The sequence below is a fragment of the Nelusetta ayraudi genome, unplaced genomic scaffold, assembly GCF_046127955.1.
Source record: "Nelusetta ayraudi isolate G7.1 ecotype Tasmania unplaced genomic scaffold, CSIRO-AGI_Nayr_v1 ptg000064l, whole genome shotgun sequence".
NCBI classification, from domain to species: domain Eukaryota; kingdom Metazoa; phylum Chordata; class Actinopteri; order Tetraodontiformes; family Monacanthidae; genus Nelusetta; species Nelusetta ayraudi.
The window spans coordinates 1619190-1641500 of NW_027466114.1; the positions used below are offsets into that span (position 1 = coordinate 1619190).

The 22311-nt window shown below is 42.6% G+C and overlaps 4 protein-coding genes across 5 annotated transcripts in view; 2 read left to right on the top strand and 2 right to left on the bottom strand.

Moving 5' to 3' along the window:
- The window catches only part of LOC142898369 (NACHT, LRR and PYD domains-containing protein 12-like), a 487638-nt gene that overhangs the window by 383174 nt on the left and 82153 nt on the right, over positions 1-22311 (top strand). The gene's annotated exons all lie outside the window — the stretch shown is intronic.
- The window catches only part of LOC142898376 (NLR family CARD domain-containing protein 3-like), a 153089-nt gene that overhangs the window by 52567 nt on the left and 78211 nt on the right, over positions 1-22311 (top strand). The gene's annotated exons all lie outside the window — the stretch shown is intronic.
- The window catches only part of LOC142898370 (NLR family CARD domain-containing protein 3-like), a 417525-nt gene that overhangs the window by 11061 nt on the left and 384153 nt on the right, over positions 1-22311 (bottom strand). The window contains exons 1-2 of one of the 2 annotated variants that reach the window (XM_076041307.1): positions 934-1329; positions 119-186 (exon numbers count right to left, since the gene is read on the bottom strand). The exons of the other annotated variant lie outside the window; for it this stretch is intronic. Coding sequence (XP_075897422.1) covers positions 119-186; positions 934-1067 — 202 coding nt within the window. The 5' untranslated portion in view covers positions 1068-1329. Of the gene's footprint in view, positions 1-118; positions 187-933; positions 1330-22311 lie in introns of those variants that run through there. 2 annotated transcript variants of the gene reach the window in all.
- LOC142898380 (tripartite motif-containing protein 16-like) lies at positions 16050-18929 on the bottom strand. Its single transcript, XM_076041319.1, has one exon. The coding sequence runs from the start codon at positions 18848-18850 to the stop codon at positions 16877-16879; it is 1974 nt and encodes a 657-aa protein (XP_075897434.1). The 5' UTR covers positions 18851-18929; the 3' UTR covers positions 16050-16876.

The following is a 22311-nucleotide window of genomic DNA, read 5'->3' on the forward strand; positions in this document are numbered from 1 at the left end:
CTGTGGTGAAGCTGCTGTGTGACTGTTTGCTCTCAACGTCCCTCAGTGAATCTTCTCACTGGAGGTCCTGAAGGATCTCAGAGGGAGAAGTGAAGGAGGTGCAGGTGGACAGTCTTACTGTGATCAGTCTTGGTGTGACTGGCAGGTTGCAGTGCTGCTCCACACTCACCACTCTTCTTCCTCCTCCTGTGGATGGAGACACTTTGATCAACTCGTCACTTTTTAATCTTTCTTTATTGAAATTCTTCATTTTGTCTTTGACATGAACTTTATTTTAATCTTTGGCTCTAAATCAGCTCCAATTCCCATGATGCTCTGCTCCCAGTCTGCCCAGTAGAAATGATTTCATCAGCTCTGCTCAGTTTTGAAGTCAACACTGGGTTGTTTCTCTCCAGTGATGCTTGTTTGGCTTTGGACTGAACTGGATTTCCACACTTTGAAATGTTAAGGAGCTGCAGTGTCAACACTGGATCCAGCTTTACACACACACACACACACACACACACACACACACACACACACACACACACACACACACACACACACACACACACACACACACACACACACACACAGTGTTCTTACTGTGTCTCAGGAGGTCCAGGTTCATGACTGAAGAGTGGAGGTTGATCTTTGGACCAGTCACTCTTCAGAGACTCCCAGCTGGACTCTGGAGACTCTGCTCTCTTTGTCTTGTATTGAACTCTGCAACACAAACATTGATGTCTGTGTTTAAAACATGATTCTTTCATCAATGATCTGCTGAGAGTCATTAATAAATCTCCACACACTGCTGTTTCCAGTCAGGATGAAGAAAGAGGGTTGTTCCTCTCACATCAGCTTCCAGTTTTTCCTGTTTTTCCAGACGACCAACAGTTTGAACAGTGAGTCAAACAGCAGTTCCAGTGACTGAGTCACTCTCAATGTTCTTACCGTGTCTCAGGAGGTCCAGGTTCATTACTGAAGAGTAGAGAAAGATCTTTGGAGTGGTGACTCTTCAGAGACTCACAGCTGAACCCTGGAGACGCTGCTGCTCCGTCCTCCTCTTCCTCCACTCGAACACTCATCTTGAGCTGGAGGTCAAACAGGAAGTGAGGCAGTGAGCTCAGAACACTCTGACTTCCACTTGGGAGCGAGAGAACAGGAAGAAATCAACCAGACTGAAGTCACATTGTTGACTAGTGTCACACTGAATGAGTTATTCAGTAAGTCAGGACTCACCTGCTGCTGCTGCTTCGCCTCAAAATGGAGCCTGACACAGAACAACTTTCAGCTTCTCTTCCTGCTTCTGCTGCTCACTGTGGCTCCTCCCATCCAGGTGCCTCAACCTCTCCCACACTCCCAGGAAGTCACATGATGCTGTGTTTGTGTGTGTGTGAGAGAGAGAGGGAGAGACTGAGAGAAAGAGCATACATGTGTGTGTGTTCTTCTTGTGACGTACTATCTGGCAGTTTGCTCCCAATTCTAGGGAGCATTAGCGAATCAAAAGGTGATCCTATTAATTGTGTGTTGTGTAGAAAGTCAAAGCAATGCTTGGAGACTTCCTACAGCTCCACTCTTCAGTAGATTTTCTCAATCAAAGGCGACGTGGAGCCTCTTCTCCTCTCCTGCCCACATCTTCCACACATTCAACTGCTACACACTTCCCATCCACATGCTGGACTCCTGTCTGGAGAGTCTGGGCCTTGCTGTTGTCTCAATCTTGATTTTCTTTTATTCTGATTTATTAGCATTATTATTATTTTGACATAGTTTTTCTGTTTGCTGGAAATGTCTTGTTGGCAGGTCAGACAGATCAACTCCCCAGTATGATACAACTGATGGTTACATTGTGGCTACAAACAAAACCAAACAAGCAAAAACTGGTCAAACAGCGCCTCTCAGTGGCAGAACTGGGAGCTGTGAGGACCGACACGTCATAGGAAGGTTTGAAGGTTCAAGGCCACATTTGAACACATTATGTTTCTTATTGACATATTATAGAGTGACCTGTCTAAAATATCTGTCTGTTAATCAATGTGTTATTTTTTCAGCCTGTGTTCATTTTTCTGTAAAGTCTGGAGTAGAAGGTAGTTTTGACTTTAGGGTGCCCCCTGGCGGCTCTTTACAGAACTACAGTTGCCATTGTAAAGGGTTATAATTGGAGAGTCATGTAATTGTTAATGTTAAAAATGAAATGTTAAAAAGAAATGTTAGAAATGGTTAAATTGAATAAGATTTAATTCATTCATTTAGTATTTTATCTTTTATATTTTTTTGTTGTTGGTGTTAAAAATTAATGTTAACGGTGATCCTCACGGCGATCTGAATCCAGGAGTCTGAGATCGATTGTGTTTGCCTCCACACCGTACCCCACGGGAGTCGCGGTGTCTTCCTCATTGCATTAAACACTCTGATGAGGAAGCACTGTCATCACCTTGTGTGATCAATTCTCCCTGCTTTCAGGTGTGCAGTGAGCAGGAAAGCAGTAAAGGGGATGTGGGAATATTATAAAAATGTTTTGGACGCTAAGAGCGTGTTATGGAATATTTTGGGTTTGATCGAAAGTAATTTTGCTGCGTGCGCGTGTGCGTGCGTGTGTAAGCGATTTCGATGTGTCTGTGCAGCGTTCGGCTGACAACTGTCGCCGGTGAATGAATTTGTGGTGAATTTTTCTGGTGGATTCAGGTGATGTAGATGTTGAAGGAGTCTTCACTGACACAGACTTAGTTGGATAAAAACTGGTTTATTTCAAAGAAGTCAAAAGTCAGACAGGCACCATGGAAAGCCTGGGGATGTCTCTGGGCCAGATGTGAGCAACTCCAATGATGCTTTGTTCGCATCACCTTTTATACCTCCCAACAACATGAGGAGGAAGATCCAGGACATGGGGGGGGGGGGGGGGGGTGTATGCATTCATAGTTACACCCCTAATGGCCATCTGGTTTCAATCTAATGACAGTGGTAATAACAAAACCATACATGGACAATAATTCCCCTTTTTGGGAGGAAGGCAGCAGCGGGTTCACGACTGAGTTCACATTCTGCCATGTATCAAATGGTGTCATATGCATAGGAAGGCAGCAGCGGGTTCAGATACTACAAATGAACATTGTTGCGAGTTCGTACATTGTTGATATGATAAATCTGAATGCAATAAACACTCTGATGAGGAAGCACTGTCATCACCCTGTGTGATAACTTCTCCCTCCTTTCAGGGGCGCAACACATACTACTGCTCATTCATTGGTAGTTCAATTGTTAGGTGTGCTTGATCAGTAATTTACATTATTTTAAATAATAATTTAACATATTGTTAAATATGGCGCAGATAAAATCAATCAGTCTAAAACATCCATTATGTTATTAAACCAGGAAGACAGAGAAAATCCAACTAATGTAGTTTCTCAATTCAAAGTTGTCGACTGCTTCACTTATTTAGGCATTCAAATTGTTCCGCTGCTGGATAACATCATAGAATCTAACTATAAACCAGTAATTCAAGAAATGTCAAATTCTTGAGATAGATGGGCTGATTTTCCAATGTCGTTATTGGGGAAAATGAGCACTCTTAAAATGAATGTACTGCCTAAACTATTATATTTATTTCAAAATTGACCTCCGCCACCTCCAAGCAATCCATTTTCTCAGCTGAAGACACTCTTCATCAAGTTTTTATGGAACAATAAACGCTCCAGGCAGCGCCTATCGTTGCTGTACCTGCCGTATGACAGAGGAGGGCTTCAATGCCCACAGCCATTCTGGTATTACTGGGCTGCGCAACTGACAACACTGATGTTTCACTTCTCAGAAGAGAACGTGCCGCTGTGGAGGGAGATGGAAGGTTATTCACTGAAGCTTCCCTTATCCATTTACCTTTACTCAGCAGATTTTAAGAAACTCCAAAATAACACTAAGAATCCTATGACTAAAAATATGATCACCGTCTGGCAACTAGTTGAGAAATATTTCAAAGACGCAGCCTCACTCTCATTATTTAGTCCGATACGGGGAAGTGATCTCTTCCCCCCAGGAGGAGGTGAGGGGGGGTTTAAAATATGGGCTGAGCAAGGGTTACAAAAAGTAGGAGATCTTTATAATCCTGTTGATAAGCGTCTGATGTCTTTCCATGAAATTGTCGTTAAACACGACCGACCTCGCAGCCAGTTCTTCAGATACTTGCCTTGTGTATTCCTAGCCTGTCAACACTTGAAAGAATGATGATGAAAGACTACCAGGGGAGGGGCCTGATTTCTAAAATATATATATATATCCAGCTGGTGTATCAGTCTTCAGAATCCTCGTTAGATAAGCTTGAGTCCTGGAGAGAGGACCTACAGGTTGACCTGTCCACTGAGGAGTGGGAGAAGGCCTGCACCAAAGCACAATCTCACACAGTGAATACCCGGTTGAAATGGCTGCAGTACAACTGGTGAATGCGGTCTTACATGACGCCGGTCAAGTTGAATAAATTCAACAGCGCCGTACCAGATGTGTGCATAAAGTGTGATAAAGAAAAGGGCTCGATCTTTCATTGTTTGTGGCAGTGTTCTCAAATTCAGAAATTGTGGGGAGAAGTGAAAGAATGCATGGAGGAGATATTAGGGATACAATTACTTTTAGAAGCCAAGCTTTTTCTTTTGGGTTTTTATCCTCCAAACTGTAACGTAAGAAAGAAGCATGGATTATTTTTAGACATAGGTCTGCTCTTGGCCAAGAGAGTGATTGCACTGGCTTGGAAAGATGTGGATAGACCGAGGAAGGGCAGATGGTTTTCAGAATGAACAGCAACTCTGCCCTTAGAAAAGATGACATATGCAATCAGGGGTAAGATAGCAATGTTGGAGAGCATCTGGGGCCCCTTCGTAAAGTATCTTGCTAAAGCCAGGAATGAGCCCGAAATCTTCATTCTGTGTAATATATAGTGAACGACATCAATGTAAAGGTGCTTGTGTATACTTATTCCCCCTTTCTCTCTCCTTTTTATTTCATTCATTTATTTTTTAATAGTTTTACTTTTTATTTAATGAACTTCATTTCTTTGTTTACTGTGGGTATTTTTTGGTTTGTTTCTTTTTTGAGTCTCTTTGTCCTTTTTGTAGCCATGTCTTGGTCGTGAGCTCGGTTTGGTTGTGGGCAAGAGTTTCAAGTTCTTGTTCTATATTGTGTATTACTATGTTTGAAAATAAATAAAGATATTGTTGGAAAAAAATATATATATGGCGCCCATGACGACGCTGAAGCCCTCCCCCACAGTTTCAAACAATCCTAGAGGAAGCCCTGATGGGTCGTAGAAATGCTAATACAAAAGTGAGTAATGAGATATTTTACAGACAAAGAGTTACAGGAATTCACACTGTATCACAAGCTACAGCACACGTATTTCTTCCAGAACATGATCCTCAGCCAGGCCACAACTGGACCTCAGCCAGGCCAAAGCAGGACTCTTCCTATGGTTAAAGCAGGACTCTCACATATAACACACTACACATCTCATCAACTACAAGATTTTGCTCTTTTTCATTTGAAGTGGGCCAGATCACTTCTATTCAAAGTCAACTCATGAAAATTGCTGCTGGAATTTGATTCTTTTAATAAGCCATGTAACTTGCTATGATCCAAGGTTTTGAACAGGTGTGATACTGGTGTGTGGCCACAGCGTGCACATCTGATGTTGCTCACAGTGGTCCTCAGTGTGCTCAAGGAGCTTGTGTTGAAAAATTAGAGGGAGCATTGATCATAACACCCATGATCATGTGAATTCATATATAGTGATTATATAATGCTATAGTATGTTATATATTATGTTGCCTGACAGCGCCACCTGGGAAGTTGCACCCCAGGAAATAGACTATAATAAAATTCCTCGGGCTGTTCAGGTTCATTACGCTTTAAGATTTGAGAGGACGAGACGGACTTCCAAAGAAACAGCTTTATTCAATCACAATTTAAAATAGTTGACTCTTTTTTTAAACACACCACGGAAAATCTTTTCATGATAACAAATTTTGCTGGACAGTAATTGTGCTCCAAATTATTGTCGATAAACAATATTATTGACATCATTTTTTAAATCATATATAATGATAATATATGTCATAATAATGCAAGTACACCATCTCAAAAGCAATAAACTTTCATTTCTCCAGATTAAGAGGTTGCAAATAAGATAAACAAATATAACAAACAAAAGACAACAAAAAAGTGTGTCCCGTCTCAGTTCATTACGGGACAGCTTTTTTAGTTGCCAAATACGGGACAATCGCGTATTTGAGCACGGAAACTACGCAAAGTCACAAACACAAATACAAGTTTAAAAAGGTCCAAAAAGAGGATCGTGGTGCAAACGCAAAAACAAAAAAAAACAACAACAAACAAACAAACACGCTGCAGGACATAAAAACATTTACTTCATCAATCAATGCGCTGTAAACAGAGGAGCGATGCAAAGCAAGAAAACACATGCCAAGGAAAAAACGCTGCATAAAGCAGTCCCTACAGGAAGTAGAGTTGCTCGTGGAGCGCCCCCCCCCCCCTACAGTGAAGAACAGTCCCGACCCTTCCGGTTAGAGTCGCCGCCTCCTACAGTTTCAACACCGGGACATCTCGCGGGGGGGTGGAGGACCTCCCCCTGAATGTGGGAGTGGGTGTGTTTCCACAAAATATGTGTCTTCATGGTATTTAGCTCTTTATTGAAAGGACTCTTAAAACACTGAAAAATAAATGCAATATAGCTATTTTATGACTTACTGTAAATGTACAGGTAGGTGACATTTCCTGCTTGGCATTGCTGCCTGTCGCACTTCTTTCGGTGCCCATGGGTCAGCTGCAGGGTCATCAACCAGGAACTACCATTCATTGACGTTTCGCTCCTTTAATCCTGGAACGTCTCCTTGTGGCGGCGCAGTGACAGGGACGTTTGCCTCGTTGATTCTGTGGTTGTTGATGGGGTTTGGTGTTCTTTCCCCAACTCCTGTCCTGAGCCAGAGCCAAAAGTTGCCTTTCTGAGCCTCCTCTGCCAGGTCTTTAATGGCCTTTCACAGCTTCCCTCCAGTAACTCCTGAGTCACTCAAAAGGCGTGTGGTGGAAAGCCCCATGTAGCCTGGTCAGCCAACCTCTACTGGGTAGATTGTGGTCTTCCAGCCAACTTCCCAGCACTCAGCTACCAGCTCAGCGTGCTTGGCCTTCTCTCGCTCAAAGGCGGCCTCAACACCCTCCTCTGAGGGTACAGTTAGATGGATGAGGTGCACCACTCTTGGCTTGGAGGACCACACCACAATGTCAGGGTGGAGAGATGTGGTGGTGACCTCCGTGAGGAACCTGAGCTGCCTGTTGAGGTCAACTCTCATGTCCCACTCTTGGTCAGGGGGGAAGGGCCTTGGTGTCTCTCTTGGCCTGGTGTATTTTTGCCTCCCCCTTCTGTGACAAAGCTGGTGGGGTTCCCTGCTGGTGATTCTTTGCAGAACTGTCGACACCCCTTTCAGCACTTCTGTCAGGCTACGGCTCAGTAACCACGAGCAGATTTCAGAAACAGATTTCTTTTTTGATAGGTCTTTCAGTTTCAGCAGGCAGAATCAGAATCCAAAAACGGGCGGAGGTCAGACACAGGCAGGCAGGCAGACACAGGCAGGCAGGCAGGCAGGCAGGCAGGTAGGTAGGTAGGCAGACACAGGCAGGCAGACAGGCAGACACAGGCAGGCAGGCAGGCAGGCAGGCAGGCAGGCAGGCAGGCAGGCAGACACAGGCAGGCAGGCAGAACAGGAAAATCCAAACCGGCAGGCAGATTCTGGAGTCGAAAACAGGCCGGGTCAGGATAAACGTTGCGAAACAGGCAGTCACTGGGCTTCACGGCAGGTCAGGAACTTGGAGGAACTTGAACTGACCATCAGACAAAGCAAGTCTGGCATGAATGGGTTTAAATAGGCTGAGTAATCGCTGCAGATGAGGAACAAGTGAGTAGCAAGAGTGGCGGGAAATCTCCTCAACAGGAACATGGCCATATAAGGACAATAGGGCGTTGTGAGCCCCGACCAGCAGAGGGAGACAAAAACACTGCCGCAGGGGGGAATCCTGACAACTTCAGCTATTTTCCTCAGGACCTGATCATGGTGCCATCTATAGCGCCCCTGAGAGAGTCTTGCAGCCTGACAAGATGTGCTGGTGGGTAGCGTTGGGAGCATTGCAGAGTGAGCAGCATTCCTGAACCATTGGTTTCTAAACCTTGACTTAACGTCTGAATCACTTCCACATCACTGATGATAACAGTTAACAAAAAGCTCTTGCTCATTACAACAGTTAAAATAAAAAAAAAAATAGAAAATCAGTCAGTCTCATTTTCTGGCAAACAAGAATAAAGACATGAATTGCCCTGATTGAAAACTCATTTACGGATGCTTGACTCAACAATCTCAATATATACATCTATGTGTGTGTGTGTGTGTGTGTGTGTGTGTGTGTACACACTTTATTAGCTTAATAATAACTGATAGTGCTTGCTGTCTTAGTCAAACAATTTTAATCACCCTAAATAATTTTGTACTGATAGTTGCACAAAGCAATTTCACTGTTCCCTTGAGATATGAAAGGTACTGAATCGAACCTGAACTATTTACTGGCAAAATAACACAAACAACATTATGAAATGAACACCGTTGTCTTCAGAATGAAATTGAACTTTCTGCTGGTTCTCGCCTCTTTGGCCTTTGGATAGGAACTCTGTGCATGGGTTGCCTCTGAATGTCAGGGCACGATTCAGAAACCACAAGTATTTGTAAAATAGAAACTTTTTTTGAGGGGACCTTGCAGTCGGACTGAAGGAAAAAAATATCGATAAGGGTTGCTTTTAAACAATCACATTCTGAATTGCAGCCCTGTTTTTCAAATATAGGAGCAGTTTCTTTATTTCTAAACTTAGACTATTCGTCTGAATCACTTCCACATCACCGATGATTACAGTTAAGAAAAAACAAGCGTTCATTAGAACTGTTAAAATGAAATAGAAAATCGGTTTGTGTCTTTTTCTGGGAAACAAGGGCTTGAATTGTCCTGACTGAAAACTCATTTACTGATGCGTGACTGAACGATATATGGTGGTGGACAAATGGAGGTAAGATGAAGAAATTCTTCATAAATCCAGGTGACATGGAACTATAAAAAGTTCATTGCTCTGATAACTCAACAGTTACAAAAGCAGCCGTTTTTCAGAGGCAACACACACAGAGTTCCTCTCCAACGGTCCAAACAGGCAAGAATCAGCAGAAAGGTGCGTTTGATTCTGTGGCCTTTATTTCATCATCATTTTGTTTGTATAATTTTGGCAGGAAATAGTTCAGGTTAGATTCAGCTCACTCGCTATTTCAGGCAATGGTGAAAGGACTTTGGTTAGTCCCTCCAGGAAATCAGCACTACTGCTGATGTCAAAGTTCAAAGTCAGTCTGCGGAATATGGGGCGAGGTGCAGAATATTATATTTTACATGTAGTTTTCATCCCGGCCTCTAGATGTTGCGGTCAGATATGTAGCATATTGCTGTAAGTCATTGTGAGTTTAATTTGAAAGTTAACCGGACGGTGTTTGTGACTCATTTTCCATTTGAGAGTCGTATTGGGAGTAACAAAGTAAAACACGGAGCTTGCACTAAAAAAACTAAGTCGTCCTATTAAGTTCTTTATTAACACAAGACATTACATGGTGTCAGAATAAGAACTTAAGAAGACAAGACAAAAATGGCACGCTTCACTTCAAACCACCTCCGAGCCATTAAAGAGTAACACGTTTGTCTTGGCCGATCATGAGAGGAACAAAATAGCTCCATTGAAGCAAAAGTTCCGGGAACACTGTGAACCCAGAAAAAAAAAGAAACAATATCTGCCCTACATCAGACACATGTTTTTCACCCGTGTACAAGGCCCGTCGGAAACGGTAGACACCTACGTGACAAGCCTAAAAAAATAAAGCCAAAGACTGTGAATTTGGCGACCTCTGTGACTCACTCATTCGTGACAGAATAGTCTGTGGAATAAAAGATGATCGAGTGAGAGCCAGATTGCTCAGAGAAGCCCACCTCGCGCTTGTTAAAGCACTTGATGTGTGCCGTGCCAGTGAGCTGGCATCCACCCAAATGAAAGCTTTGCATGAAGAAGATGAGGTGCAGAAAACCAAAGACGTGGCAGCATGAATGAAAACCCTGTGTCCAGTGAAAAGAAAATCAACAGTCAAAGGTTGTGGCTACAGGCACAACCTGAGAAAACGCCCTGCCTATGGACAAACATGCAAGAAATGTGAAAAGAAAAATCATTTTGCAAAGATGTGCCGGGCAAGCAGCCAGAAGAAATCACAACAGGTGCGTGCTGTGGAATGTAATCAGGAATATACTGACAATGATGAAGAAATGTCCATTGGGACAATGAAGACGAAAGATATTGCAGCTGTTAAAAAAGGCAAAGAGTGACAATGACAGATGGACTGAAGAGCTGATAAATGAAAAGAAAGTTGGATTTGGGATTGACACCGGCGCTGACTGCAATGTTATATCAGCCAAGACATTTCAGGCTTTGAAGCTTGACAATGAGCTTCATGCATCTCGCTGCAGATTAGTGGCGTACTCAGGCCACAAGATGGAGCCACTATGCAAAACATCACTCACATGCCAGTACAAGGGACAAGCACACCAGATTGACTTCGAAATAGTAGAGAAAGCCGCTCCAGCTATTGTTGGGAATAGCTGGAGCTAAAATAGAAACAAGTACAGAGCTAAAAATGGTGAAGGGACTGTACAGCATGGAAAAAACAGATGCCATCCCTCAATAATATGAGCATCTCTTCACAGGACTTGGATGCTTACCAGGAGAACACACCATAAAACTGGACCCAGAAGTGAAACCAGTGATACATGCACCCAGGAGGTTCCCAGTTGCTCTCCGAGACAGAGAGATTGATCAGCTTCATAAGATGGAGCCATCAAGGGTCATAGCAAAACAGTTGGAACCAACTCAATGGGTAAATAGCATGGTTACTGTTGTCACTCCACAGAACATCATAATTTGTATGGATCCCAAGGATCTGAATACAGCAATAAGAAGAGAACATTATCCACTTCTCACTGTGGAGGAGATGGTATCACTCATGCCTAACACAAATTATTTCTCTGTGCTGGACGTGAACCAAGGGTTTTATCAAATAAAACTAGATGAAGAGAGCTCCAAGCTCTGCGCTCTCAACACGCCCATTGGAAGGTACCGCTTCAAATGTCCTCCCTTTGGGATTTCATCTGCCAGCAAAGTGTTTCAAAGAGCGGTGGCCCAGATGTTCGAGGGGTTGAATGGGGTGGTCAACATCATTGGTGCTCTTCCTGTTTGGGGTGACTCTGGGGTGAGAATACTAAAAAGAGCAAATGAAAATGGCCTAAGATTCAATGAAGCCAAATGTAAGTTCAGAACGACAGAGGTCAAATACATTGGCCATGCACTCCATGCATATTTGAATGATTTATTCTTATATATCTGCATCTACTGTTTATTGTGAGAGCTTTAACCCTGCAACTCACTCTGGCCTGTCTGCCACTCTGGCTACTTCTATCTCTCTCTCTGTCTCTCTCTAAATTTTTTTGTATTTCCTTCTCACCCCAGCTGGTCATAGGCAGATGACGGCCCTCTGGAGTCTGGATCTGCTCTAGGTTTCTTCCCACAGGGGATTTTTTCCTGGCCACTGTTGCACTTTGCTTGCTCTCTGGGCCCAGTTGGTTCCATTCTCTCTGATTGTACAAAGCGCTTTGAGACGTTTCTGAATGTGATTTAGTGCTGTACAAATAAAAGTTGATTGATTGGTTGATTGATTGATGGCTCAACACCAGCCTCTCAAAGGACTTCATGACCACAGATGTCAGGGCGACGGGTCTGTAGTCATTTAATCCTTTGATGGCGCTGGTCTCAGCTCCAGGGAACGGTTGAAGATCCATGTAAAGGTGGGAGCCAGTTGTTCAGCGCAGGCCTTCGGCAGGAGGGGGACACACCGTCTGGTCCTGGTGCCTTCCTAACCTAAGAGCAACAGGGTTATTTAGAAGAATATACTGTAGTAGTTTGTATGTTTATTTAGTGAATTATTGATTTTCTTCTAGTTAGAAATGTTACGTCCTGGACTAACTAGGGGTAACCAGGACTAACATAGTGAATTAAAAATGGGTGATGGAAAAAAATAGAGTGTGGTCCGTAAATGCAAATAAAGTATATTTTTAATAAGGCTAAAACAACACAAGGCGACTGGCAAAAACCAAGAAGGATTTAGATAAGTTATGAAAGCAAAACAATCCTTTACTCACAAAGGACAGCTACTAATAAACAAAAGTCCAAAAGTCAACTACACAACTCACCACTTGGCATTTATAAAAGAAAGCTAAATGCTAAACACAAAACAGAGAACACTTGGGAAAAACACTGTTGGTAGTGATGGTTCGCTGACACCCGAGGCTCCGACACATGCGAACGTATGGAAACACTGTGCCGAGGAACGGTTTGGTCACGTGACTGGTGACGTTCCAAGCAGTTGAGTGACGTTCTAAGCAGTTGAGTGACGTTCCAAGCAGTTGAGTGACGTTCCAAGCAGTTGAGTGCTTCGGACGTCAAATGAATCACCTGATTGGTTCGGTTTGTCATGTCTGCTAATTTCAAAAGAAATTTGCAGAGTAGGTTGGTTTTGTTGCTGTTGGTTGTCGTTAGTTTTTTGAGAGTTAGTAGTAGATAGTCGATCCATATATAGTAAGTTTGATAGATAGATAGATAGAAATAGATAAGTTAGAGTTTCAGATAGATATATAGTTAGATAGATAGATAGATAGATAGATAGATAGATAGATGTTATATAGACACATAGATATATTATATAGACATATATAGACAACACACACACACATATACACACACACATATATATATATATATATACACGTATATATATAATATATATATATATATAACCTCTCTCTCTCTCTCGATATATATATATATATATATATATATATATATATATACATAAATATATATATGTATATATATATATATATATATATATATATATATACATGTATATATATATATATATATATATATATATATATATATATATATATATATATATATATATATATATATATATATATACAAATATAACCTCATCCTCCACCACCACCAGCAGTTTCCACAGGCATTTATTTTTTCACTTTTTTATTAATTATCAATGATTAATGAAATATCTGCTGATGATAATCTTAAATATTTTTCAGGAGTTGACCTGTGGAGACTGCTGGATGATGATGACAACCGAGCCAGGCAATCACAAAGCGCCACAGCAAATGCTATCGTGGAAGTAAATCGATACCTCGCCGATCAGCTTCTTGAAAGAACCGAAGACCCCTTAAGATACTGGGCCAACCACCAAATGGTCTACCCAAATCTCTACAAAGTGGCAAAACACTTCCTTTGCACCCCAGCCTCATCGGTTCCATGTGAACGAGTTTTTTCAAAGGCTGGGGAAATTGTTTCCAAAAGAAGAAACCGTTTAAGCACAAAAACTGTAGAGAAATTGTTATTTCTAAATAAACAATACACAAGTCACACAAGCACACCCTGTACCTCATTTTCTAGCACCCTCTGCCCTGTTTTCAAGCACACCATCTTCACCCATGCAGCTATTAACCTCTTTCAATGAACTCCAAATGTATTTCCATCAGTTTCATGTCAAAAATGCAGTCTGTATTTGTAGAGCACATCATCATCATCCTTCTTCTTCTTCTTCTTCTTCTTCTTCTTCTTCTTCTTCTTATTATTAATAATAATAATAATAATAATAATAATAATAATAATAATAATAATATTGTTATTGTTGTTATTATTATTATTATTATTATTATTATTATTATTATTATTATTATTACATATTATTATTATTATTATTATTATTATTATTATTATTATTATTATTATTATTATTATGATATCCACTGGAAACCATACACTCATCTAGTGCAGTCAAACAGAAAATTGCTATACAGTCCTATTTTTCTATGCCTCCATGATACAGTCAGAAGTGCTGTTTTGGTTCGGAAGAATCACACGGTTGATGACGTACAGCATAAACCAGTGCACTGCTTCATGAAGTATGGAAACCCTATCACTGGTTTGGTTGTCTCGACTCAGAGCTGAGTTGAGCTTTCGAAGTCAATGGAGAATTGATCGACAGGGGTTTGGTTTGACAGTGTTAAGCTCCGTAACATGCAAATTGGTGGGAGTTGATGAGGAATCACAGTGTGTAGACGCTAACGCTACTCACACAGCTCAGATGAAAAAAAGGGAGTGTGATTTGGGTTTGTGGTACATCATGACAATCTTGGACTTGCAAGACTGAGGCAACGGTTCAATTCCCATCAATGCGTATTATATATGTGTTATTTAGCTCATCTATTCTACATTTTAAATAGATCACATTTGACATCTGACCCACTGAGCACTTACTATTGAACACATTTTTAAACTATGGGCTATTTAGTCTTGTTTTAGGATATAATATAATTCATTGCACAAACTGTCAGGCTAAGTATAGAGCTATAGTCTACTACAATCAGTCGTGCCAAATAAGAGACATTGTCTTCATTTTTCATTTTTATTTTATTGTGTCAGCATTGAACCATACAACCATGTAGTGTTGTCCAACAAGAATGCATGGTGAATCAAATCCCAAACAACCTATGAAACAATGAACACCTTTCCATTGCACTTCATATTATTGACCACTAGATGACCTCCTCGAGCACTGTGTCATTGAAGCCTCGAGTAATGAACCATTTTTTTGAATCAAGTGTCGAAGCTTCAACAAAGCCTCGATCGGCCATCACTCCTCCTATGATTATAAAGAATACTAAATGACAGAAAGTGCTGAGAATAATCAAGTTCTCATCTTTTATTTCAGACCTTAGAGATGTCTCGTACTTACAAAACAATGGAGCAAACAATACATTGAAACAATAAAATAAAATGTACTTTGTATTTCAAAGAGGTGGCAAAACAGATGCTGAAATAAGTGCATACCTGAACAAAGTGTCAACTCTTATTGCGCGGTCTGCTGGGAGTTTTGACGCACATTATAAAACATAGTTGCTGTGTGTTTGTGTGTCGGGGGATGGGGGGGCGCAAACTGTCTAAGTTATTAATTAATAACTACTGTTAATATTTATACATATATATTAATATTAACATCAATTAATATGACATATATTTCAATCACAGAGTGATGAAATGTTTTTATTTTTGATTCAAATTATATTATATTATATTATTTTTAGAAAGACGGCACATTCCAGCTCTACCTACTAATGTGCTTTAAATCGCAGTAGATTCCATCTGCGACGGACGTTAAATGTTCCCCAGTTGAAATGGTGCATGCACAACGCATATTAATCTAATGTCATAAATCGGGAAATATCGAAAAAGTCTCGGTTCGTAATCGCATGCGCGACTCACATCGGGAACCCGTCGGAAACCGTCTCATAAATCCACGTGTGCAGGCACTCAGGTGGGGTTGCGACAGTGGTAAAGGAAGACCAAGGCTTTGAGGTTTTGATTGGTTGTTGTTTTTCTTCTTCGTCTTCTTTTTCTTCTTCGTCTTCTTCGCTTTTTGTAAATAACGTTCTCAAAGGAACGGGAGGAAAATGGTTGCGCTTGAGTGAAGTAAACAAAAAATGGGGGGATTATAAAATTACACAAACCTCGCATATTTTGCTCGGAAATCGGAGATTTATGCGGCGAAAATGTCTTTGGAAAAATGCCCCAGTTTATTGGTGCAGTTTGGACAAGAGTTGAAGCTCATTTTGTGTTCATTTAGGGTTGATTAAATATGACGTCGCTAAAGGCCGAGGCTAGAAATGCATATAATATAATATAATATAATATAATAGTATATTATATTATATTTTATATGATTTATTAATATAGCATTAAATAATCACTATATATGAATTCACATGATCATGAGTGTTATGATGCAATAAAGTAAATACAATGTGAGTCAGTAAAGTACCCGTTCTCTAGTTGTTCTGTAAAATAGTGGTGTGTTTGTGTGTGTGTGTGTGAGTGTGTGTGCATGCGTGCACACTTTTTTTCCCCTGTTTTTGCTGAGCAGCAGATGAAGCTGCTTTGCTAACTGTTAGTTGACCTTTGACCTTGTGCTGAGTTCCTGCTGACTCTCTGCCTCCCCCCCTGTGGTGAGCAGCTGGTACTGCAGCCTGACATCAGTCACGTCAGCTCATTGGCTGGCACCAGTTCACTGCCAGGAAACACTCCCACTGCTGTCTGGATTGTCTTGTTGCTTTATTGCTTCAATTCAACACTTGATCATTGACTTGACATTGTTGTGCAATACAGACTGATGGCATATTTCATGACTTATTGATTGACTATTGTCACATTGAGCCAACAAGCAGAATCAAAAGACAAAATTCTCTCACAATATTTACATGCATTCATCTGATTGTTGACAAACGGATCAACAGTCAGAAGGTTGATCAGATGGATGAGTTGTTGAAAGGTCAAAGGTCAGGGTGGAAAGGTCCAGAGTGGAAGCAGACCTCAGCTGTGTTTCCACAGTAATAAAGTTGTCATGTGGACTAATGACACATTATTAATCTGTGGGATGAATGGGCTGCAGAGGAAGAGAAACAACGTGGCACAAACATCCAGCAGCTGTGGAGACAAACATCAGGTGGACAACAGTCACCAGGAGCACCAACAGGAAGTGGCGTCCAGGCCCCTCCCACCCTGTGATTGACAGCCGGAGACACTGGGCAACAAAGGTGAAGACAGAAGAAGAATCAAAGGTGAGAATTCAGCTCAGAGTCTCTCTGACGACTTCAGTCACACTTTCATCAACTCAGCTGAAGAACCTGAATCAACATCAAGTCCAACATGTAGCGGCTGAGTGAAGGAGGTCTGGACTCTGTGGAGGAGCTCCATGGTTCCAGAGACGCTGTAGAAGGACAGAAGACCTGCTCTGTGGTCCAGGTACACTCCCACTCTGGAGGACTCAGGACCTGAGACATCAGTCCTGATGCTGTTGTGACGAAACACATATCCACTTGGGTAACAATCTAAACTCCAGGATTTGTCATTGAATCCAAATCTACTTTCCTTTGACCTTCCTGCTCTGCTGATGTTCCTGTAGGCCACTGCTACACCAACCCCCACTCTCCACTCCACCTCCCAGTAACATCGTCCAGTCAGACCTTCTCTACTCAGGACCTGCTGCCAGTCAGTGAATCTGTCTGGATGATCACAATAAGACTGAACTTTCATCATGTGTGTCACTTTTCTGTTCTCCTCAGATAATAACAGACATTTGTTCACTGTGTTTGGATCCAGAGTGATTTGAGGTGAACATCTAAGGAAGTCCTCTCTGCTCCTGGGTTCTGGTACCTTCAGTAGGACATCAACGTTGCTCACTGTCCATGAGATGTTTGTCTGAGTGTCCATCAGAACTTGCTGTATTTCATCTCTCAGCTTGGTCACAGCTGCTGCCACGTCCTCAAAGTATCTCAGAGGACGGATCTCCAGGCTGGAGGAGTCTGGAGACGCACTGAGTGCTGGCAGTGAGGAGAACCTGTGGAGAAACTGGCTGTGGTCCAGTGTGTGTGAGATCTTCTCCAGCTCAGCGTCTCTCCTCTTCAGCTCCATCATCTCCTGCTCCAGCTTCTTCTCAAGCTCTTTGACTCCACTCACTGCTGCCCCCTGTGTGGATCTGACCTGCTGCTGCACCTCAGAGCATCTTTTCTCCAGCAGATGGATCATCTGGGTGAGGATCTTTTCGCTGTCCTTGACTGCTTTATCAGCAGAGCCGTTGATGGACTCCACCTCCTTCTGAAGCACCTTCAGGTCTTCCTCTGTGTGCTGGATCTTCTGCTGGATCTTCTGCCTGGTCTCCTCCAGCTCTCTCTGCCTCTCAGTCCTCTCTGCTGCTGCTGCCACTGTGTTGTGACCTTTATGTTCATCCACAGAGCAGAGATAACAGATGATCTTCTGATCAGTGCGGCAGAACATCTTCATCACCTCATCATGACGAGGGCAGATGTTCTCCTGGAGCTGCTGGCTGGGTTCCACCAGCTTGTGTCTCTGTAGGGGAGCAGCATCACGATGAGGCTGGAGGTGATGGTCACAGTAGGAGGCCCGACAGACCAGACAGGACTTGAGGGCCTTGAGTTTCCTCCCAGTGCAGACATCACAGGCCACATCTCCAGCTCCAGCATAGCAGTGATCAACAGGAGCATCTTGGAGTCCAGTCTTCACCAGGGTCTCCACTAGCGCTGCTAACAGGGTGTTCTTCTCCAGGACAGGCCTTGGTGTGAAGGTCCTCCTACACTGAGGGCAGCTGTAGACTCTCCTCTCCTCCTCTGCATCCCAGTGGTGTTGGAGACACTTCCTGCAGTAGCTGTGTCCACAGGAAGTGGTCACTGGTTCCTTCAGAAGATCCAGACAGAGGGAACAAGAGAAGGTTTCTGGGTCCAGCTGAGCTGCTGCCTGAGCCATTTCACTTCTGAGAGCCACTGACTGACTGGCTGACTGACTGACTGACTGACTGGCTGACTGGGTTCCAACTTCCTGAGAAACAAAACCAGTTTGACTTGAAGGGGAGGAAACGACCAGTCCGAGCTGTGATTGGCTGAAAGGACCACAAGGGGCGGGGCTGCTAACCTCCTGACTCATTCCGGGAAGAGGAGTGTCAGGGTGTGTGTGTGTGTGTGTGTGTGTGTATGTGTGTGTGTGTGTGTGTGTGCTTGTACACTTTGTTTCCTTGGCGCTGAAGACAGACGACGACGACGACGAATCAAAGTTCATAGTTCACAATCTGAGTTGTCGTTTGCAGCTGATGTGATTGCTGCTGGGACACACACACACACACACCCACACACACTCTGTGTGTATGGGTGTGTGTGTTTTTGTGTGCGTGTGTGTTAGAGGCTAATGCTAATGCTTGTTGTTCGGCTAGGTGTCTTCACCTGTCACAGGTAATTCACATTTATTTCAAGTGAGGCACCGCTGCTATCTGCTAGCCGCTCGCCACTATCTGCTAGCCGCTATCTGCTAGTCGCTCACTGTTATCTTATTGCTCTTCATAAAGAGCTTTATGGAGCAATAAGAGCGACCAAAGTGAACAACTGCAGTGAATCAGGTGATGATCCAGTTTAGATTTTCCTGTCCAACAGGTCAAACTGTTGTTTTGTAGCATCTGCAGTTTTAAGAAGCGTGTGTCATGTGTGTATACATAGAAGAGTGGAGTGTTCAAGTTTCTCTTGTTGCTGTTTGACAAAGACTGGCAGTATTTTCATGCATTTTCTCTTTATTAGAAACTCATTGGGGTCAAATAAATAAAGAAAAAAGCTTTTGGAGAAAGAAAGCAATGAAAGTTGCTTCATTGCAGACTTTTACTGATACATCTGTCCTGGACCAAGAACATTTCGGCAACCAAGGAGCATTTTTTTGACCGTCGTCCTCTACACCACGGCTTTGACAAAGCGTGACGATGTTGTTGACTGGAAAAGCTGACGCAATGAATGATGACATGAGTCTGATAAAAATGATAGCGTCACGCACGGCGGGGAAAGCTTGGCGTTTTAAAGCGCAAAAGGAATGAAATGAACAGCATGTTGGAAGCTGGAGAAAGTCAAGAAATAATGAACAAGCATGTTGAAGCATTGGATCATTATTTGGGGGAGTTGATGGATTTGCAAGTGGCTGTACAAAATCTCTTTTCTAACGGAGAGGAAAGGGAAGCGGATCATATGGACTGGGATGAGCCTAAATTGATACCTTTTCCACATTTCTCATCTGACATTACAGAATGGTTGACTGGTAATGTGGGAAAAGGAGATGAGCAGGATGAGCAAAAGAAGCGAGAGGAGCTGGGGGAGCAAGAAGAAGCAAATGCGCTATTGGTGGGGCCAGAGGACAGTGTGTCCCAGGCTAAAGGGCCCGTAAGCAAGCAGGGCTTCAAGCAAAGATGCCAGCTCCTCCTCAGCATCCTCTCCTTTATCTTCTGCATGCTTAAAGGCTGAGGCTGAACAAGCTGCTGTAAAGGCCAAAGCTCAGGCCTTGGAAGTCAAACATGCACTCCATATGGAAGAACTTGAAGCTAAAAGCAAGAAGGGAAAGGCACCACGTGGAGACTGAACTGGCTGCAGCAGAAGCCAACATGCATGTATTCATGGGGAGTGTGATGTCACAGGCCACACCTGAACAACCACCTTCGTCATTAAAGCAACCGCAACCACCGGAAGCTCAACGGCCGTCAACATCAAAGCAGCTGAAGTCAGAAAACGTGACACCCTTACGCCAGTTCCAGGCCACTGGAACATCTACAGTATATAAAATTCCAGTAGCATCTCAAAAACATCCTCAAAGCCTGCAGCAGTCATATATTCCTCACCAAACTATACCATGTAAAGCAAAGGCAGAAAAGAAACCTCTGGGTTACGAGCAAAAGGATGAGCGTGGCTCCTCCATCTCAACAAAAGGAAATCTAATAAATGAAGGTTTCCTTACTGGCGTGTTAAAGAGGCAAAATGAAATCACTGAATTGCTTGTAAAGCAACATCAAGCAGCTTTTCTCCCCGCCAGAGAGATTCCTGCATTTGATGGTGATGCCTTGCAGAATAACTCCATGATTTTGTTGTTGTTAAAGTTTCCTTTAAAATAATTCATTTGAACTGTGAGATGCACAATGCATTGAGCAGTCATTCAAAATTTGTGAAACAGTTTGATTTATTTTGAAATAAATGAATAATTCATTGAAGCTGATTTATGTTTAAAACTGTATTTAAAACTGTTAAGTCTTTTTTTTTTTTTTAATAAATAAATAAATAAATAAATAAATGTTTCGCTCTCCACCGAATGTAGCCAGTGCAGAGTTGCCCCACCTAGCCAATCAGTGAGCTGCGTGAGCCCCAGCTGGTCAGCTCGGAAGCGGAGCTGTGCGGGGTTGCAGCTGTTCTCTGAACGCCTCTATCCTCTGTTTTATACAACTCAATAAATGAACACAGCACAACGTCATGACTGTATTTTGTTTTTTTCTATGCATTTAAAGATTGTCTGCCTCTTGTTAGTGAGAGAAAATAATATTTCAATACTGTGCGAGTGGCCATGGAGCTGCCGTTAAGCCTGAAGCAGATAAAATATAGGTTTGAATATGTGCCCCCCCCCCCTCATTTGTTTCTGCAGCTGGGTCTGTCCCAGGGAGTTGATCTTTCTGTACTTCTGTGGCAAGGTGCAGAAGGCCCGGGCGGGCTTGGAACCGCAGACTCCCGGGTAATAGCCATGCACGCTTCACCATTTGGCCAAGGAGCCAGGGCGCATGATCAACTGGAGGCATACTGACAGGACCGTCCACTGTCACACTTCCAACAAGACATTTCCACTGGGAGCAAACTGCCACATAATACGTGACAAGAAGAACACACACACCACACACACATCACACATACACTCTCTCTCTCTCACACACACACACACACACACACACACACACAGCATCATGTGACTTCCTGGAAGTGTGGGAGCGGTTGAGGCGGCTGGATGGGAGGAGCCACGGTGAGCAGCAGAAGCAGGAAGAGAAGCTGAGTTGAGGTTTTTTTTCTTCTGTAAATGAAGCCAATCATTTATTGTGAGTTGTTCCCTTCTTATTTCCAGCGGCTGCTCTCCCATTGCTAGCAGTAATGCTGCTACAGGAGTTGATTTCAATGCACCCGGACATCATCTTAAACACTCATATTGTACTTGATCTACTTTTTCAAGTGTTGAGCTCTTCAACCATAAACTATGGCCCCATAATCCAGAAGAGATCTGACTCATCCTATATACATGGATGTGAGGGCTTTTCTATTGGCTCTCCATTCTCATTACATTCATCACCTTTTTACATTGCTCCATCATTTTGGGAATGTGCACTGCCCACGTGAGTCTTTCATCAAACCATCTCCCCAGTAGTTTAAAGTGCTGCACCTTCTCCAAATCCTGATGATATCATTTGAACTGAACCTCCTTCCCAATTCTTTTCCTTGTAAAAATCATTGCTTTGCTTTTATCAACTGAAAATCTAAATGCCCAACTATTGGCCCATTTCTCTACTTTTAAAATAGCTTCTGGCATTTTTTGTAGCCCATCATCTGCAAACAAAGAACAGCCCATCCCCTGTTGCACTTGTGAAAATACTTCATAGCTCATGACTGAGAATAATAATGGACTCACAATCCTCCCTTGTGGCGTTCCATTCTCCAGCCTAACACTTTCTGAGTACTCATTTC

What these genes read in the sequence shown, in the direction of transcription:
- LOC142898380 (XM_076041319.1), bottom strand. Translation starts at nt 18,850, where the DNA reads ATGAACTTTGATTCGTCGTCGTCGTCGTCTGTCTTCAGCGCCAAGGAA.